Source organism: Oncorhynchus mykiss, chromosome 3 (genome assembly GCF_057628025.1).
Source record: "Oncorhynchus mykiss isolate SJ-2025 chromosome 3, ASM5762802v1, whole genome shotgun sequence".
Taxonomy (NCBI): Eukaryota; Metazoa; Chordata; class Actinopteri; order Salmoniformes; family Salmonidae; genus Oncorhynchus; species Oncorhynchus mykiss.
In genome coordinates, this window is record NC_143024.1 from 78,418,354 (window position 1) to 78,439,514 (window position 21,161).

The following is a 21,161-nucleotide window of genomic DNA, read 5'->3' on the forward strand; positions in this document are numbered from 1 at the left end:
CAGACAAACTGAATTGGTCCACCCACACAGACAGCATCGTGAAGAAGGCGCAGCAGCGCCTCTTCAACTTCAGGAGGCTGAAGAAATTTGGCTTGTCACCAAAAGCACTCACAAACTTCTACAGATGCACAATCGAGAGCATCCTGTCGGGCTGTATCACCGCCTGGTACGGCAACTGCTCCGCCCACAACCGTAAGGCTCTCCAGAGGGTAGTGAGGTCTGCACAACGCATCACCGGGGGCAAACTACCTGCCCTCCAGGACACCTACACCACCCGATGTCACAGGAAGGCCATAAAGATCATCAAGGACAACAACCACCCGAGCCACTGCCTGTTCACCCCGCTATCATCCAGAAGGCGAGGTCAGTACAGGTGCATCAAAGCTGGGACAGAGACTGAAAAACAGCTTCTATCTCAAGGCCACCAGACTGTTAAACAGCCACCACTAACATTGAGTGGCTGCTGCCAACACACTGACTCAACTCCAGCCACTTTAATAATGGGAATTGATGGGAAATGATGTAAAATATATCACTAGCCACTTTAAACAATGATACCTAATATAATGTATACATACCCTACATTATTCATCTCATATGTATATGTATATACTGTACTCTATCATCTACTGCATCTTTATGTAATACATGTATCACTAGCCACTTTAACTATGCCACTTTGTTTACATACTCATCTCATATGTATATACTGCACTCAATACCATCTACTGTATCTTGCCTATGCCGCTCTGTACCATCACTCATTCATATATCTTTATGTACATATTCTTTATCCCCTTACACTTGTCTATAAGGTAGTAGTTTTGGAATTGTTAACTAGATTACTTCTTGGTTATTACTCCATTGTCGGAACTAGAAGCACAAGCATTTCGCTACACTCGCATTAACATCTGCTAACCATGTGTATGTGACAAATAAGATTTGATTTGGTCTGAAGCTTCCAGATTCCAGATCATCTACATTTAATTTGTAATTCCTCGAGTCGAAGTGTATGGAAACAACAGGAACACGTTGGCAAAGACTAAATGCATTTAATTGCCCACAATTCACCACGGACTACACGGTAGTCTCTTTCTCTCCTATTGTGTGGAAAATAGGATCTGATTGTCACAACTTGAAATCTTATCTTGCATTAGGAAACAAAGCCTAAACAAATGTCTGTGGGTGATGCTGGGAAAGTGAATTAGCTTGTTCTCCCATTCTATGCTCCACTTTCATCCTTCCATCCATCATCATGCAGGACGATGTGGTGGTTCCTATTATCACTGGTATGAGGGGGAGACTAGAGTACAGTAATCAGATGGGACGTTAAGCTGAGTGGTGTGTGACAAAGAGGGCGACTGCCACAGAGGGCCCATCTCTTTCCTAGGCCACCGCAGCACAGTGAAAGGACAACTAGACATGTTTATAACCCATCTGACCCCGTCTGATGGAGACATCCTGTTGAGTCTAATTGTCATGACATGTAAACCGAGCCCTGAGAAAGATGATAAGTGAGGCTCACATTACCAGCCACTGTAATATTCACCTCGTGTCTTGGCTGGCTGGCTGGTGGTGTAATGTAACAACAGTACCAAACGACCAGACCAAAATGAGTCATCTTCGTTGCCGCTTTGTTGTGTCGGTATGTTTCAGAAATTACATAGTAGTGAGTTGGATGTTGGTGGCTGTTATGGGTGAAACTTCAGCGTCCTGAAGTATTAAGTGAACTCCTATTGCATTCCACAGCAGACAGACAAAGCCTCGATCCTGGCTGGGCTGTTTTTTTTTTTTTTTTTTTTTTTTTTTTTTGAGCTCATAAATTAAACAGGCACCTCTGAGAATGACATGTATAATGCATGAACCCTCCTCTTTCCCCTCCTTCTCCTCTTTCCCCTTCTGCCTTTCTTGCAAGATATTCCTCCAATGCTCTTTGTTGTCTGTTCCCTTCAACTGCATTTAAATTAATAATTAAAGTGAAACTCAAAATGTCTGTGATACCACCTGCTAGGTTGCTCATTGTTTCCCGCTCTCTATTGAAGAACCGAATAGCAAGTCTTCAACCATTGGTTATTATGGCTCCTGAGGGGATGGTTGCCATTTACGGGCTCCTAACCAACTGTGCTGTTTTGTTTTTTCGCATTGTTTCTAATTAACGGTCTCTTATAAGTGAAAATAGCTTCTGGATATCAGAAGAGTGATCATTCACCTCGAACTGGACTAAAAATGTTTCTTTAATGAGTTCGACGTGAAGGATATACTGCTTCTCCGAGACCAGGCCCAAATGACTGTCATTTGCATGAAGAAAAGACGGAAATACAGGGGGCGGAGATCGTGGTGCCTTGTGAGACTTCATCGGCGGGTGTGTAACCCGCCTCTACCAATCGTTCTGTTGGCCAACGTGCAATCACTGGAAAATAAACTGGATGATTTCTGCTCAAAACTATCCTACCAACAGAACATTAAACTGTAATATCTTATGTTTCACCGAGTCGTAACTGAACGATGACACGAATAATATTCAGTTGGCTGGGTTTTCTGTGCAATGGCAGGACGGAACAGCTATGTCTGGTAAGACGAGGGGTGGAGGTGTGTCAATTTGTCAATAACAGCTAGTGTGCGATGTCTAATATTAAGGAGGTCTTGAGGTATTGCTCGCCTGAGGTAGAGTACCTCATGAAAACTCTAGACCACAATATCTACCAAGAGTTTTCATCATTTATTTCGTAGCTGTCTATTTACCACCACAAACCGATGCTGACATTGTCCCCACACTGACCGTGCGTACATATCCCAACCAGAAGCCATGGATTAATGGCAACATCCGCATCGAGCTGAAGGCTAGCGGTGCTTCTTTCAAGGAGCGGGACACTAATTCGGACACTTATAAGAAATCCCGCTATGCCCTTAGACAAACCATCAAACGGGCAAAGCGTCAATATGGGACTAAGATTTAATTCTACTAAAATGGCTCTGTTGCTCGTCGGATGTGGCAGGGCTTGCAAACTATTACGGACTACAAAGGGTAACCCAGCTGTGAGCAACCCAGTGACGCAAGCCTACCAGACGAGCTAAATGCCTTTTTTTATGCTCGCTTCCAGGCAAGCAACACTGAAGCATGCATGAGAGTTCCAGCTGTTTCCAGATGACGTTAAACAGGTCAACATTCACAAAGCCTCGGGGCCCAGATGGATTACCATGACGTGTACTCAGAGTATGCTTGGTCCAACTGGAAAGTTTTCAACCTCTCCCTGACCGAGTCTGTAATACCTACATGTTTCAAGCAGACCACCATATTCCCTGTGCCCAAGAAGCGAAGGTAACCTGCCTGAATGACTACCGCCCCATAGCACTCATGTCGGCAGCCATGAAGTGCTTTGAAAGGCTGGTCATGGCTCATGTCAACACCATCATCCCGGAAACCTGAGACCCTCTCCAATTCGTATGCCGCCCAAACAGATCCACAGATGAAGAAATCTCAGTCGCACTCCACACTGACCTTTTTTCTTCCTGGACAAAAGGAACACCTATATTACCAGTCAAAAGTTTTGACACACCTACTCATTCAAGGGTTTTAGTTTATTTAGTCTATTTTCTACATTAGGACACAATGTTGTTTTGAAAACATTGGATGGATAATGGTATTCACAAAGTTATAACTACTTCTCTTTCAAGGCCGTTTTAGAGTTGACATGTAATATTTAATTGTGTCAAAGAACAAGAAATGTATGTTGACTTGTCATGCATTCCTTTTGCTCATAATTGTTATTACTCTGTTAATTATATTGGTGCACAAGGTATAAAAATATTTTGGGGAATATTTAATTGCTATATGCAACCGGGATTTCTGAAAAACCAGAGACTTTATTGAAAGTTACCGGAATTTTGCAACTCTACTTATGATTGACACCAAATGGCGGATTTCAAGTGGTTGATAAATGATTTTTAGAAACAATCTGAGATGATAACCTTGTGAAAGGAGTTGATGAACCCTAGGAAGAGGGAAATGGAAACCAGACTGTTTTCTCCACTAGTCTGTTATGACAGACATGGAATGGGTCCCCAGATCCTCAAATAGTTCTACAGCTGCACCATTGAGAGCTGACCGGTTGTATCACCACGTGGTATGGCATCTGACCGTGAGGCCCTACGTAGGCTCTCTACAGAGAGATTTAAATTTACACCCCCCCCTCCCCCCATACACTCCATTAAATTTTTCACTGCTGCTACGCGTTTTCTATTATCTATGTATAGTCACTTTACCCATACGTACATGTACAAATGACCTCAACCAACCTGTACCCCCGCACATTGTACCAGTGCCATCCGTATATATTCTCGCTATTGTTATTTTGTTAAAAAAATGTTTTACTTACGTTTATTTAGTAAATGTTTTCTTAACCAGCAATGCAGTTCAATAAAGAGTTAAGGGATTGTTAGTAAGCATTTCATTGTAACCTATGACAAATAAGATTTGATTTGAATGCCAGGCACACCGGTTTGGGTTTTTCACGCTCAACAGTTTCCAGTGTATATCAAGAATGGTCTACCACCCAAAGGACATCCAGACAACTTAACACAACTGTGGGAAGCGTTGGAATCAATATGGGCCAGCATCCCTGTGAAATACTTTCGACACCTTGTAGTCCATGCCCTGATGAATTGAGGCTGCTGTGAGAGCAAAAGGGGGTGCAACTCAATATTAGATAGGTGTTCCTAATGTTTGTACACTCACTGTACATGATTGTTCATAGCAAAACTATTGCTGATGGTGAACTTGAACAATTGACATAAAATCAACAATAACCTACCAAATTAATGTTGGTTGTCACTCAACTAATAAAGCCTAATATTGCTCCAGTCATTTTGCAAACATTTGAATGCTGAAGGTGACTGGGGGCCTACCAAGTTTCACACATCCCCATATGCTACACGTGCATGGATGCGTGTGTCCCCGTTTTGTTTGTGCGTGTGTGCTGGGGGGGTGTAGATCAAGTTTCAAGTTAGAGCACTTCAGTTAATTGGCCTCCTTCTCCTCCAACCTTGACATACCTAATCCACTCACACACTCTAGTGTGGCAGTGTGTCTTGACTGAAATTCCAAACGCACCTGTGTTGGTTTACTGCACAGAGCGAGAGAGGGAGAGAGACAACTTGAGAGCCTAATGCACACCCACACCTCATGTTACTCACAGTCCACTGAAGGAATGTCGACGGTTTACTGAACTCAAGGTACACTGAACTTTATTGTGTAATAGCTCACGATAGTCACTCCACCCAGATTTATTGTCAACATTTTTACAATCCTATGAAAGTTAATGGCAAATCAAAGACCTATTGGAAAGCCTTTAGAGCATATACGATTTTCTACTTATTCACATTATTCACAACCCAACACTCAATGAAATATGTTTAAACTGTTCTGATGTGTTGACCTCACAGTTGTTTTGACAGGAAACTCCTCACCAGATGTACAACTTCAATTCATTAATTTCAAATATGTAATGAAATTCACTTTTAAAAAAATGTTTTCTAGGACTGGGTTGAAATAAAACACTTGACTTAAATGGATTTGGATGGAAATCAAGCTGACTTTGAAATTGCTATGCAGTTTGAAGTGGGCCGTCTGCCATGAATAAGAATGAGGTGCAACATAGGGAAGACGGGAGAAACATCAAGAGTAATGGTGCTCATAGCAGCTCTTCTGAGACAGGGATGAAGAGCAGGAACTTTAACCAGGTAGCTCCTGTGTGGGTTGATAGATATGAGCTGGGCTCTTAGCAAGCGAGTGGCGCTGGAGTAATTGAGTCTGGTGATGTGTGTGAAAAGTGCCAGGGCAGCAGATAAGGGTCATAACTTATCTGCGAAAGGAGGTGAGATTTACAGTGTGTGATCAACAACAGAGATCCCTCCATATAGCCCTCTCCCAGAGGAGTTTTGTCCCTACTGCTGCAGCGCTGCACCCTCCCTGAGACTCCAGACACGCCTCGTAAATATCTCCCCCACCACCAACTCAGCTGACATTGAACTTCAGGGCCACGATCGATAGTTTCTACTGGCTCCAGCCTTCTTTTGCTTTATAGGGGGGAACGTATACAATGGATTGGGAGACCTGTTGTGTATTAATAGGGCCTAGGTGACATTATAGTCAACTTCATAGTTGAAAGAATGGATGGAAAGCTATCATATTGGTTATCCACGTATAGAAATATGATGTTTATTTTTATGGATCACAGTACGTTTATGAAATGAAGGAATTAATCATATAGCTTTTCATCAGAAAGCCAAACGCATCTCTCCTAAACCCGCCCCATGATTGTACAAATATGCTCAGACGGTATGGGAAACCGTCTCCTATGTAATACGTTAGTATGAATGATGTTCCTGCCTTTTATGTCTACAGTGTGTGTTGTGTAGCCTGCGGCAATCTCGACTGGTAGCGTTTCACGCTTCATTAACTGAAGCATAACACTTTCTGTGACATTTTATGCAAGACATTTTTCAGAGTTTGTTTTTCCAGCTGTCCCCGTTGGGAAGTGAGCCTTTTTTTACGATGGACTAAGATAACCAGCAGCCGCCCGTGGAAGTTCTAGGATTAACACACACACATAGCTAAGCAGTATTCCCCACCCCCCCTACTCCGTAACGAACTGAGGACGGAGCTGTGGCATTGGCAGCCATTCAGTCCCTGACTCTCACATCAGCCCCACAGAAAGCCTTTCAGGGCTCACCAGTGCAACAACTGCTGTGTTTTACTACAGCGTGAAATGGGGAGTGATGGGCCATGGCTGGCTCTACTTCGCCATGCAGAATGTACTGTACCACTCACTGTTTTGGGAGGATGATAAGGACACAAAGGGAGAGTCAGGAGCACAAACACTTTTGTTCATACATTTCTCTAGCCAAGAGCTCTGGTGGAACTCAAGCCTCTACCGATAGTCAATGTGCTCGTTCACATCTGGGAGTGAAAACAGTTCAATTCACCATATTTTTTTTGTGTAGAAACTTGCATATACATATGTTAACCCATCATAGAACAATCTCATGTCACATTGTTATTCCAAAAGATGTTAGTCTGGATGTCCAGTCTTAGGCATTAGCCTCAACTCTATCTGACTGACACCCAGGTTAACCAGACAGATGCAACATGACCAGCACAATTAGCCGCCTTCCCTTCCATGTTGTCTTTTGATTGAGTCACCTTTGTAATTATACAGAGCGTCTCCTATTTGCTTTGGCAAGACATCTGTCATGGCTCACACCCCCTCTTCTACTAAAATGTCAGTTCTGTGGGTGTGACTGTCGAGAAACGCTGACAGATTGTCAGTTACCTGGGAGAGCTCTCATAGTGAGGAACACAAATACTCAAATACTTTTTTTATGACATATCCACTCCCTCAATACACTTCCTTGCTTTGTTTTTTTTATTGTATGAAAACATATTTTTGTACTAAATTATTGTGAGACGAATGTCAAGTGATAAGATTCATGCACTAACATACAAGGTCGGATCTATGTTGTAATCTTTTGAGCATGGAATGCCATCTGAATTCCACTTGTCTTGACACGCAAGCATTTCAAACGCAAGTTTCAATCCATTTTCACTTCAATTATAAACTCAGCAAAAAAATAAACGTCCCTTTTTCAGGACCCTGTCTTTCAAAGATAATTCATAAAAATCCAAATAAGTTCACAGATCTTCATTGTAAAGGGTTTAAACACTGCTTCCCATGCTTGTTCAATGAACAATAAACAATGAAAGAACATGCACTTGTGGAACGGTCGTTAAGACACTAACAGCTTATAGACGGTAGGCAATTAAGGTCACTGTTATGAAAACTTAGGATACTAAAGAGGCCTTTCTACTGACTCTGAAAAAACACCAACATAGATGCCCAGGGTCCCTGCTCATCTGCGTGAATGCGCCTTAGGCATGCTGCAAGGAGGCATGAGGACTGCAGATGTGGCCAGGGCAATAAATACTGTGAGACGCCTAAGACGGCGCTACAGGGAGACAGGACGGACAGCTGACTGTCCTCGCAGTGGCAGTCCACGTGTAACAACACCTGCACAGGATCGGTACATCCGAACATCACACCTGCGGGACTGGTACAGGAAGGCAACAACAACTGCCCGAGTTACACCAGGAATGCACAATCCCTCCATCAGTGCTCAGACTGTCCGCAATAGGCTGAGAGAGGCTGGACGGAGGGCTTGTAAGGCCTGTTGTAAAGGCAGGTTTTCACCAGACATCATCGGCAACAACGTCGCCTATGGGCACAAACCCACCGTTGCTGGACCAGACCGGACTTGCATAAAGTGCTCTTCACTGACTAGTCGTGGTTTTGTCTCACCAGGAGTGCTGGTCGGATTTGCGTTTATCGAAATATGGAGGGTCCATCATGGTCTGGGGCAGTGTGTCATAGCATCATTGGACTAAACTTGTTGTCATTGCATGCAATCTCAATGCTGTGCGTTTCAGGGAAGACATCCTCTTCCCTCATGTGGTACCCTTCCTGCAGGCTCATCCTGACATGACCCTCCAGCATGACAATGCCACCAGTCATACTGCTTGTCATTTCTTGCAAGACAGGAATGTCAGTGTTCTGCCATGGCCAGCGAAGAGCCCGGATCTCAATCCCATTGAGCACGTCTGGGACCTGTTGGATGGAGGGTGAGGGCTAGGGCCATTCCCCACAGAAATGTCAGGGAACTTGCAGGTACCTTTGTGGAAGAGTAACATCTGACAGCAAGAACTGGCAAATCTGGTCCAGTCCATGAGGAGATGCACTGCAGTACTTAATGCAGCTGGTGGCCACACCAGATACTGCCCCCCCCCCCCTCTTTGTTCAGGGACACATTATTCAATTTTTGTTAGTCACATGACATGTCTTTGGAACTTGTTCAGTTTGTCTCAGTTGTTGAATCTTGTTGTGTAAACATTTGTATGACCATACGTTAAGTTTGCTGAAAATAAACGCAGTTGACAGTGAGAGGACGTTTCTTTTTTTGCTGAGTTTATATCCAATTGTGATGAACCATACAGTGACCTGAGCCTTTCTTCAACCAATGGAATGCATTTATTCCCATGCACATGATCTTTTAATGGGAAAATTGGCTTGATCCCACGGCTTACGGTATGTTAAGTGATTTGTAGATGGGATTTTAGGGCTTTGGCATGTGCTGTGTCTGCTGGCTGAGGTTCCTTTAGGCTAGATAGGCTGGTCGTTAGTGCTGCTACTACCCAGGAGGCCTACTACAATTTACTGCAACTGGAAATGTGTTAGGCTTAAATTAGCTCAAATAACTTATCATTTGTGAGGACATATGCGGTTTTGAAAGACATCAGTAGGATTATGTAAACATACATTTTATTATGAATGAGTACGTTATTGTATGTAAAACTATTGTTCTAATGCACTTGAAGTTTTCTTGAAAGTTATTTCTGTGTTTTCGCCCCTGTGGTTTCTTTTGTCTCCAGGGGTTCATTCTGAACTTGTGTTCATCACATACAGTCAGTACTGTACTTGGTTTTAGGGGAGGTTGAAGCCGCTGAAGAAAAATGTAACGGTCTCCCGCCTCTATCCCCTTTCTCTCACTCCTCAACACTTGAGTGTCCAGACAGTGTTCCGCCAACCCCACTCAGGAGGCGAGACCAAGCGACCAGAGTTCTGAGAGACCACAGTGTGTAATTGAGAACTGGCAGGTGAGCTGAGCACAGGGCCCTGATTGCTCCATATTCCTCCCAGAAGCCAGGTTTACGCACTCTATAAAAAGCAAATAAACTTTTCACTGGAAATGGCATAATGACAGATGCTGCTAATGAGCTAATTTAAAAACTCATAAACACAGATTCAGCTCCCTGGCTGAGATGAGTCATTTCTTACATCAACGGTGCAATTTAAGAGATTATTAACCGCTCGTCTCTGCGTCAGTGAAACATGGACAAATACTGTACTTTATCCTCTGACTGACTAATATACTGTATCTAATGGTCTTTGAAGCGAGACATCCAAAAGTCTTTGGCCACAAGTTCACCTCACGAACACTCGTTAGCTCTCATTTCTCCTCTCACAGAAGGTCTCCATCTCGTTTATCAAAGACGATTCCCCCTGCTGACCAACATATTGGACATTCCCATACAAGGAATGCAGTGGTGGAGTCTGACAGTTAGCTGCTGGGTTTCTGTTGGAGCTGGTGCAGAGGGTCCAAGTTGAATGGAGCTGACTAGCTCTGGCAGGTCTCTGGTCACTGTGGTTTTGTCCCGTCAAAACCACACAGAAACAGTGGTTCCTCTGTGGGAGACTCTCCTACGGGCTCTGCTAGTACCACTGGTTCTGTAGCAGCCAACTAGCAGCACCAGGAACACATCAACCTCCAGCCCCTTTATCCTACCTGAGGTTCTGAACTCATGCCCCTTTTCTGCTGTGGCATCTGATGCCTGATTCCCTTGGACATGCATGTTTTATTACATTTAGCCTTATTGAGTTTTGATTTGTGGAGGGCAAGCTGTTGTATTTACAGCGATTGGAGTCTGACCATTATTGGTGTATTTTCAATTCCTCATCTGATATGTTGGGCTAAACAACTTGCACTGCAGTCACAACTAGGCTGCTCTTTGATCCCATGCCTGCGCCGAACATCCAGTAAATAAATTCCACGTGTTTGAAAAGGGAATCCCAAGAACATTTTAACTGGGTGTGTTAATCATCTATTAACTATGCTATATGTGTACGACTGGTCGAGGTTCAGAGAGAGGGAGAGCGTTGGTGCCAGTGCCAAACTGTATCAGGTCCAGACATGAGGTGGAAGGGGGGAAGAGGGTGGTTGAGGGGGGTTATGCTGATGCATTTTTTAAAAGGAATTTGTCAAGGGCAGAAGAGCCAGACAAAATATCCCAGCTATTGAATGGATTTTGGAAGTCACGACAACTTTATGCTCTTTGTTCTATTCAGAAACAAATCCCCCTTGGACCTTGGCCTGTTACCTCCTTTTGTAGAAATTTGTTGATGTTCTCAGAAGGTATGTGGGGCATCTGCAACAAAAGAGGTATGATCGCTGATTGTGGTGTGTGCCATGGAAGTGGCTGAGGGAGGTGCTTGGCAGTCGTCGGGAGAATTCAACTGTTTGCACTTTGTTACAACACTGTACATTTACCAGTAATATAATATTTTAATGTACATTTCAGATGAGCAAGATGCATAATTTGTACTATACCTGCTAGTTATCAAAATTCAGAAAAGAGCTATTCAATTCTACAACCACCTAAAAGGAAGTGAAGCACATTCCACCACAAAGCCCTCACCTACAGAGAGATTAACCTAGAGAAGAGTCACCTCAGCCAGCTGGTTCTGGGGCTCTGTTCACAAACAGAGCTTCAGGGCAGCAATGAAATTGGACCCAACCAAATTATGAGAAAGTAAAAAAAGATGAACTATTTGACACTGGAATGAATCATCCAAAAAACAGAACGTATTGGAATGCTCTCTGGCCCTAAACTGAGTACAGTTGCAGAATACCTGACCACTGTGATTGACTCAAAATTAAGAAATCCTCGACTATGTACAGACTCTGCGCATAGCCATGCTATTGAGAGAGGTCGCCGCATGCAGACCTGGCGCTTAAGAGAAGACATGATTGCACTTCCTAACCTCCTGCCAAATGTATGACCACATTAGAGACATATTTGCCAGCATCAAAATATGTGACCCGTTGCCATGAGAAAAGGGCAACCAGTGGAACACAAACAACAATGTAAAATACCACCCAATATTTATCTGTTAATGGTATCTTCCCCTAATATTTGTACTACAACTAATTGTGCATAGCTGATAATAGCTGCTTGCATTAGATGGCGCCGGAGAAGAAGGCAGACATTTTACGTGCCCCCAACAGATGCTAAGCTACTGGACTGTTTTGCTAGCACAGACTGGAATATGTTCCGGGATTCCTCCGATGGTTTTGAGGAGTACACCACATCAGTCATTGGCTTCATCAATAAGTGCATCGATGACTCCGTCCCCACAATGACCCATACATGCCCCAACCAGAAGCCATGGGTTACAGGAAACATCCGCACTGAACTAAAGGCTAGAGCTGTCGCTTTCAAGGAGCGGGACTCTAACCAGGAAGCTTATAAGAAAGCCCGCAATGCCCTCTGATGGACCATCAAACAGGCAAAGCGTCAATACAGGACTAAGATCGAATCATACTACACCGGCTCTGACGCTCGTCGGATGTGGCAGGGCCTGCGAAACATCAGACTTCAAAGGTAAGCACAGCCGAGAGCTGCCCAGTGACACGAGCCTACCAGACAAGCTGAACTACTTCTATGCTCGCTTCGAGGCAAATAACACTAACATGCATGAGAGCACCAGCCGTTTTGGAAGACTGTGTGATCACGCTCTCTGCAGCCGATGTGATTAAATACCTTTTAAACAGGTCAACAGTCACAAGGCCGCAGGGCCAGATGGATTACCAGGATATGTACTGCGAGCATGCGCTGAACAACTGGCAAGTGTCTTCACTGACATTTTCAACCTATCCCTGTCCAAGTCTGTAATACCAACATGTTTTAAGCAGACCACCATAGTGCCTGTGCCCAAGAACACTAAGGTAACCTGCCTAAATGACTACCAACCCGTAGCACTCACATCTGTAGCCATGAAGTGCTTCGAAAGGCTGGTCATGGCTCACATCAAAACCATTATTCCAGAAACCCTAGACCACTCCAATTTGCATACCGCCCTAACAGATCCACAGCTGATGTATTCTCTATTGCACTCCATACTGCACATTCCCACCTGGACAAAAGGAACACCTACAGTTGAAGTCTGAAGTTTACATAGACTCAGGTTGGAGTCATTAAATTTAAATTAAATTTTTCAACCTCTCCACAAATTTCTTGTTCACAAACGATAGTTTTGGCAAGTCGGTTAGGACATCTACTGTGTGCATGACACAAGTCATTTTTCCAACAATTGTTTTATAGACAGATTATTTCACTTATACTTCACTGTATCACAATTCCAGTGGGTCAGAAGTTTACATACACTAAGTTGACTGTGCCTTTCAACAGCTTGGAATTTTCCAGAAAATTATGTCATGGCTTTAGAAGCTTCTGTTAGGCTAATTGACATCATTTGAGTCAATTGGAGGTGTACCTGAGGATGTTTTTCAAGCCATACCTTCAAACGCCGTGCTCTTTGCTTGACATAGGAAAAACAAAATAAATCAGCCAAGACCTCAGGAAAACAATTGGCGACCTCCACAAGTCTGGTTCATCCTTGGGAGCAATTTCCAAATGCCTGAAGGTACCACGTTCATTTGTAGAAACAACAGTACACAAGTATAAACACCATGGGACCACGCAGCCGTCATACCGCTCAGGAAGGAGACGCGTTCTGTCTCCTAGAGATGAACGTACTTTGGTGCAAAAAGTGCAACTCAATCCCAGAACAACAGCAAAGGACCTTGTGAAGATGTAGGAAAAGGGTACAAAAGTATCTATATCCACAGTAAACGGACCCTATATCGGCATAACCTGAAAGGCCACTCGGCAAGGAAGAAGCCACTGCTCCAAAACCGAGGCTTGTAAGCCAAAGAACACCATCCCAAATGTGAAGCATGGGGGTGGCAGCATCATGTTGTGGAGGTACTTTGCTGCAGGAGGGACTGGTGCACTTCATTAAAATAGATGGCATCATGAGGGCGGAAAATCATGTTGATATATTGAAGCAACATCTCAAGACATCAGTCAGGAAGTTAAAGCTTGGTTGCAAATGGGTCTTCCAAATGGACAATGACCTGACTTGCAAGCAAAGTTGTGGCAAAATGGCTTAAGGACAACAAAGTCAAGGTATTGGAGCGGTCATCGCAACGCCCTGACCTCAATCCCGTATAAAATTTGTGGGCAGAACTGAAAAAGTATGTGCGAGCAAGGAGGCCTACAAACCTGACTCAGTTACTCCAGCTCTGTCAGGAGGAATGGGCCAAAATTCACCCAACTTCTTGTGGAAGGCTACCCAAAACGTTTGACCCAAATTGAACAATTTAATGGCAATGCTACCAAATACTAATTGAGTGCATGTAAACTTCTGACCCAATGGGAATGTGATGAATGAAATAAATCATTCTCTCTACTATTATTCTGACATTTCACGTTCTTAAAATAAGGTTGTGATCCTAATTGACCAAAGACAGGGAATTTTTGCTAGGATTAAATGTCAGAAGTTGTGAAAAACTGAGTTTAAATGTATTTGGTAAAGGTGTATGTAAACTTCTGACTTCAACTGTATGTGAGGATGCTATTCATTGACTACAGCTCAGCGTTCAACACCATGGTGCCCTCAAAGCTCATCACTAAGCTAATGACCCTGGGACTAAACACCTCCCTCTGCAACTGGATCCTGGACTTCCTGAAGGGCTGCCCCCAGGTGGTAAGCATAGGTAACAACATCCGCCACGCTGATCTTCAACACAGGGCCCCCTCAGGGGTGCATGCTCAGTCCCCTCCTGTACTCCTTGTTCACTCATGGCTGCACGGCCAGGCACTACTCCAACACCATCAAGTTTGCCAATGACACAACAGTGGTAGGCCTGATCACTGAAAACAACAATACAGCCTATAGGGAGGTGGTGTGGTGCCAGAATAACAACCTATCCCTCAACATGATTAAGACAAAGGAGATGATTGTGGACTACAGGAAAAGGTGGACAGAGCACGCTCCCATTCTCAGGGCTGCAGTGGAGCAGGTTGAGAGCTTCAAGTTTCCTTGGTGTCCACATCCCCAACAAACTAACGTGGTCCAAACACACCAAGACAGTTGTGAAGAGGGCAAAACAAAGCCTGTTCCTCCTCAAGAGACTGAAAATATTTAGCATGTGTCCTCAGATCCTCAAAAGTTTCTTCACCTGCACCATCGAGAGCATCCTGACTGATTTCATCATTGCCTGAAATGGCAACTGCTTGGCCTATGACCGCAAGGTACTACAAAGGCTTGTGTGAACGGCCCAGTACATTACTGGGGCCAAGCTTCCTGCCATCCAGGACCTCTCTACCAGGCGGTGTCAGAGGCCCTAAAAATTGTCGGCCACCCTAGTCATAGACTGTTCCCTCTGCTTCTAAACAGCTTCTACCCCCAAGCCATAAGACTCCTGAACACCCATATTATTTGTATTGCTACCACTGCTACTCTCCTATCATCTATGCATAGTCACTTTAATAACTCTACTTAAATGTACATATTACATCAACTAACCGGTGACTCTGCACCGATATCCCCCTTTTACTGCTGCTCTTTAACTTTTATTTATTATTATCCTTATTATCCTTATCTAAAATATATATGTGTGTGTGTGTTCCATACCAATAAAGTCCCTTTGGAATTTAAATTGAATTGAGTGAGAGACCCTCACATACAGTTCTTTGATGTGGCTGTCTCTTTCAAGCACTGACACCCTTCCTTCTCCCTTTCACAGTGCCTTGAGCCCTGCAAGGAATCCTGGGACCTGAAGGAAAACCAGTGCCAGGACTTATGCGAGGTACGTATGTCATCTCTGACTCTGAGTTTGAGTGCTCCCTCCAGAGTGGGGAAAGTCTGAGGGAATGAAGAGCATCAAGCGAAGTGGAGACTCTTTTCTCTCTACTGTAATGTAATGGCACTCTAACACACTGTTAGATTGAATCAGAGCTGTTTAACTTACTCACCACTCAAATGAGTCATCAGGTCAAATGTAAACAGGACAATCCCTGTTAGCTCACTGACCTGCCTGTTAGACATTTGGCATTTTAGTCATTTAGCAGACGCCCTTTGACTTACAGGAGCAACTAGGGTTAAGTGCCTTGCTCAAGGGCACATCGACAGAATTTTCACCAAGTTGGCTCGGGGTTGGCACTTAATCCCCCCCACAACAACAGCTTTCCAGGCACCTTGTGTGGCATCCCCCCGCACCTCTCTAAAACCTTTGTATGTATGTGTCTTTCAGAGGGGCTGGATTAAAATCAAAGTTAAATTTCGGTCTTACCTTGTGTGCAATTGACCAATAAACTGATCTAAATGAAGGCCTGGAAGCTTGGCACACTGTCACACTGCTACAAGTCATCTAGCATAGATGTTTTTCCTCTGCCTTTCCTCCCGTCTGCCTACTCCTCTTGCCCCTCTCCTCCCCCTCTTCCTCCTACCACCTCCTCCCCCTCTACCCTTCAGACTCTCTTTCCCAAGAAGCACTATGAGTGTCTGACTAGCTGTGAGTTCCTGAAGTCTGTGGAGGGGGTGAAGCAGGGGGACTGCCCGGCTCCTGATAAGGCCAGTGGCTTCGCTGCAGCCTGTGTGGAGAGCTGTGAGGAGGATGGAGAGTGCTCCGCTGTCAAGAAGTGCTGCACCAATGGCTGCGGACACACCTGTCAAAACCCCAAGAACCTCTACAAAGGTACAATGACACACATGTACATATGCAGTATAACATCCACTGGGTACAAACCGACGCTAGATACTGAACAGGACTATTAAAATGCACATGGAGCTTTCTGCTCCTTCCTTTTGTCGTTATATATTGATAAATACTATTGATAAAATACTATTCTGTTACTATTAAAGATTGAATCCGCAGTAGGGAGAACAGCACCAATGTCTGCCCCATGGGTATTGTTTTTGTTTTGTTAACTAAGTAGTGGTGAGGCAAACGTGGTGAAAATAATATTGCAATACATTTTCTTCTGTTCTATCACACGTGCAATGATGTCTGTGTCAACCTGATTGCAGTAACTTCTTTGTTGTTGTAATATTGCAAACAGACATGGCAGTTTCACCATTAAGGATTCCGGCTTAATCTTGAATTGATGTCGGACAACTCAGACGCATGACCCATGTGGCAAGGAATAAAGGCTATCGCGGACTACAAAGGCAAATCTAATTGTGTGGTGCCCACGAAGCCTCCCACCCAGATGAGCTTGACACATTCTATGCTCGCTTCAAGGCATCCCGAGCCATCCAGGAAGAGTTTCTGACCAGGTGCTTCCACTCTCCGAGGCTGACGTGAGTGAATACTCACAAAGTCGCTGGCCCAGATGGCATCCATGGCTGTGTACTCAGTGTGTGCTGACCAGCTGGCGGGCATCTTCTCTGACATCTGCAACCTGTCTCTGTCTCAGGCTGTAGTCCCCACCTGCTTCAAGGAGACCACCATCCCAGTGCCCAAGAGAAACAAGGTGACATTCCCAAATGACTAGCCCTGTCACACTCACCCAGGTCATTATGAAGTGCTTCGATAGGCTGGTCATGGTCCATGTCAAATCCAGTATGCCAGGCACCCTGTACCCACTCTAATTTGCCTACCTCTCCAACAGATCCACTGAAGGATCCATTTCCATCACTATTTACATGGCCAGAACACATCTGGACACGAGGAACAGCTATGTGAGAATGCTGTTCTTTGACTACAGTTCAGCATTCAACACTATTAGTCCCTCCAAGCTCAGTGCCCTTGGTCTGGACACCACCCTCTGCAACTGGATCCTGGACTTCCTCACCACAGGCTGTGAGGATTGGCAACAACACCTCCTTCACACTTCACACCTCTTCAAATACTACAGGCAGTGTACTGACCGGTTGCATCACAACCTGGTACTGGAATTGCTCTGTCCACAACCGCAAGGCCCTCCAGCGGGTGGCGAAGACAGCCCAGTTCATTACTGAGACAGTGCTCCCACCCATCCAGGACATCTACTCGAAACGGTGCCTGGGGAAGGCCTGCAGCATCAAGGACCCCACATGTCCCAGCCACAAGCTGTTCTCTCCCTTATGGTAGGGCTAAAGGTATCGGAGCATGAGGTCTGATACCAACAGGCTCAGAGACTGCTGAAAAACTTTAATTACACTGACCACCTGCTCTGATTCTCCACACCTTAGCACACACTCACTCATTCATGCTATAAACATATGTCACATCACATCACATGCTACCAGGCTCATTATTATGGCTAAATACTGCACAATTTAAACACTTGCCTCCCCAATTCTCCCATCCCCAAAAAACATGTAGATATTGGACTATAAATTGTCTTCCTGTATTATACTTATGCTAAAAAAATATATACTGTATATTCTACTGCCATTTACTCTTTGTATTATTATCTTTCATTATTTCTTATTGTTTAGAAGGAACCTGTAAGTAAGCATTTTGTTGGATGGTGAATACCATGTGTATCCTGTACATACGACTTATAAAACTTGAGCTTGCAGTTTGTATAAATTACTAGTTTCACGAGTAGTGCTGCAAACTCCAATTAGTTATGCAGTGAACCATATATTTGAATTTTGAGTCATTTCAAATATTTCCTGTGAGTTTCTCAACTCAATCACAACATTCTGTACATATTTTAAAATACATCCAGTGTGTGAAATTGTTCCAAATCAGCTTCAGGCTCACAGATGCACAGAGCGAGAGGGAGCACTCCACTCCAGTAAAACTGTTTAATGGCACAGCCTGAGGTGTCTGGATGTTGTGAGGAGAGCTTGTAGCCCATTGCATAAGAGCGAGACTGTGCCTCTGTGACAAGAGATGGAAGCTGCATCTCTTCTTCAGTTGTATGTTATATCAGCAGCCCACCGCCTCTCTGGCTGCTGACAGCCTTGGGCCATAATAAGGCAGGAGGAATGGAACTGAGCCTGGCTGCTTCTTTCTTTAAGTCTTTGAAGCACTGCAGTGACAGAGTTGGGATTACTTTTGAAGTGCACACACAGATGTGTGTGAGGGGGGTGGTGCATATGTGTGTGTTGAAGCGTGCATTAATAATATTCCTATATTCTAAGAGAATCAATGGCAGTGTCATGGCCAGTTGTTGTACAACCTTTGTAGATGGAGAAAGATGAAAGGAGATATATCCTTGAGTTTAATGCAGGAATATACTGTCCTCAATTAAAAACATTCACCATAGATCACAGACAAACGTATAGAACCAAACAGTTGACTGTCCTGCTAATCCAAACACTTACTGTAGCCTATGGTTGATTTTTGTTTTGGGATCAGATTTGCACGTTTTAATTAGCTGTCTGGTTTAAGTCTGGATAAAATTCCAATACTGATCTCCAGTGTTGAATGTGTAATTATGTGCTCACGGTGTGGAGAGAGTAATTGTTTCTGTATGTGCACAAATGGAGCGTTTCCCCCATGGAGATCGCTCTCAGATGTGTGTGGTGTGTGCATGCGCGCTCCGGTGAAGGTCGACAGGGAGTGTGTGTGTGGTGTGTCCCTGACTGAGGAAGGGTGCACTGTAGAAAGCAGATCTTTTTCTAAGTGCTTTGTCTTCTGAAGACCCTACTGGGCCCAGTCCTATATCTACCATATAGAGCTGTTGTCTTTACATCAAAACTCAGTGATATTACTTACTATTCAAGTCTGAAACTTCTGTTTTCAAAGCTGCACTGGCAATGTGGAGTTCTGAATAAGATATGTTGTGAGCATATGGAAAATCGCTATTTCACTGTCGTGCAAAATTTGAGACTTTTCAGGGTTTGAGATTTTATAGGAAACTCTAATCACGAGAATGCCTCGTTATTTCTTAATGAATGTACGGTATGTATGACTATCCTCCAGATTCTTGTTTTCTCCTCTAAGAGACTCTTATTTAGTGGGAGGCTAGCGAGAACCTCCTATATAGCGCACAGAGGCTCCTATATAGCGCACAGAGGCTTCTTATTAGCGCACAGAGGCAGATGCTCTTATCTCTTTTTAGTCCCCTCTCTTCTCCCTCCCTCTTCTCTCTTTCGCTCGCTCTCTCTCATGCGCACTCAAGTTTTATTGGTCGTATGTACAGGATACGCATGATATACATTGTCCAAGGAAATTCTTACCTCCAGGTTCCCTCTCGACAATGCAACAACAATAAAATATAATAACACGAACATAAAGTAAATGGCTCAGTAGAATATAATAAACATTATAGCAGTATAAGTATAATACAGGAAGGCACAGTTTATAGTCAAATATTTACATGTGTATTGGGGATGGGGGTGGGGGGGCAGTGTATGAACTGAGCAGTACAATAAGAGTCTGGTAGCATCAGTTGTGATGAGTGCTAAGGTGCGGAGAATCAGAGTAGGTGTTCAGTCCAGTTCAAGTGTTCAGCAGGCTCTCAAACTCTGAGTCATGATGGCTTGGTCGTCATTCGTAATGGATAATTCTACTATCACATGGAGACCACAGACCAGTGTGGAAAAGCATGTCCTGTTCTCAAACCGTGTCCTCATGTACATCTGTCAGTCTTTACTCATGAGCTATCTCCCTCTGGAGAAGCTGTTGTTGCTTGATCCTCCCCAGCTGTTCACAGCTCCACACCACTTCAAGACGAGCGTGAACCGTGCCTGACCACCACGGGGTGTGGCTGCTCAGTGTTTCAAAACAAATGCAGTCATTTAATGTACGTATGTGAAACATGTCTTCATTGTTAACCACCAGAGCTGAATATAACCATGTATATGAATGGCTCTGGTAACCATGGCATGACACTGAGCACTCCTCTGTATTTAAACGTTATGGGAGGCCATTGTACTACATTAACCTTTTGAAGAATGTATTGTTGGATATGTTGTGTTCCTCCCACAATGATTGGTGCTCTTTTGCCTTGGCCCATGTAATTAGCCAGGTCGTTATGACAGTGCGTGCGTGGGCATCCAGGAGAGTTATTGTTGGAATGCGTGAGACATGAATGGACGCTCAGCTCTTCATCACTGTTCGTCAGGGATAACGTCATGGCTGTGTTTTTTTGGATGGGGCAGAGCAAGTATGTGGCCATTGAAGGATGAATCCTGTGAGTATGATTATTGGATGGGACCAGGACCCATAGTGGTAATCTTTGTAGGGCAGAGAGCTGAGCGAGGGTTTAGGATTGGTCGCTTAGCTGCTTGTGGAGGGTTGTTGGATGAGGAGTGTGTGTGGCTGAGGGAAAATGAGACGGGTAGGAGGAATGCTGTGGTATTGTGCGTTCGTCATTGACGAGCGCGCACACACGCTGGAGCTATAAAACAATGGCAGACAGATTTTCCTCTGTGTAGAGCCTCTATCTACGAGACACAAGACTGACTCCATATGTGTCTGGCAAATGGGCCCTCCATCTCCCACCCGGCATTTTATAAGCATCAATCAATCACGTTAAAAAGCCT

The 21,161-nt window shown here is 44.2% G+C and overlaps 1 protein-coding gene across 1 annotated transcript in view; it reads left to right on the plus strand.

Annotated features, from left to right (window-relative positions):
* LOC110520433 (anosmin-1) overlaps positions 1-21,161 on the plus strand; it is a 66,498-nt gene that overhangs the window by 20,411 nt on the left and 24,926 nt on the right. The window contains exons 3-4 of the mRNA XM_021597749.3: positions 15,481-15,543; positions 16,209-16,431. Coding sequence (XP_021453424.3) covers positions 15,481-15,543; positions 16,209-16,431 — 286 coding nt within the window. The remainder of the gene's footprint in view (positions 1-15,480; positions 15,544-16,208; positions 16,432-21,161) is intronic.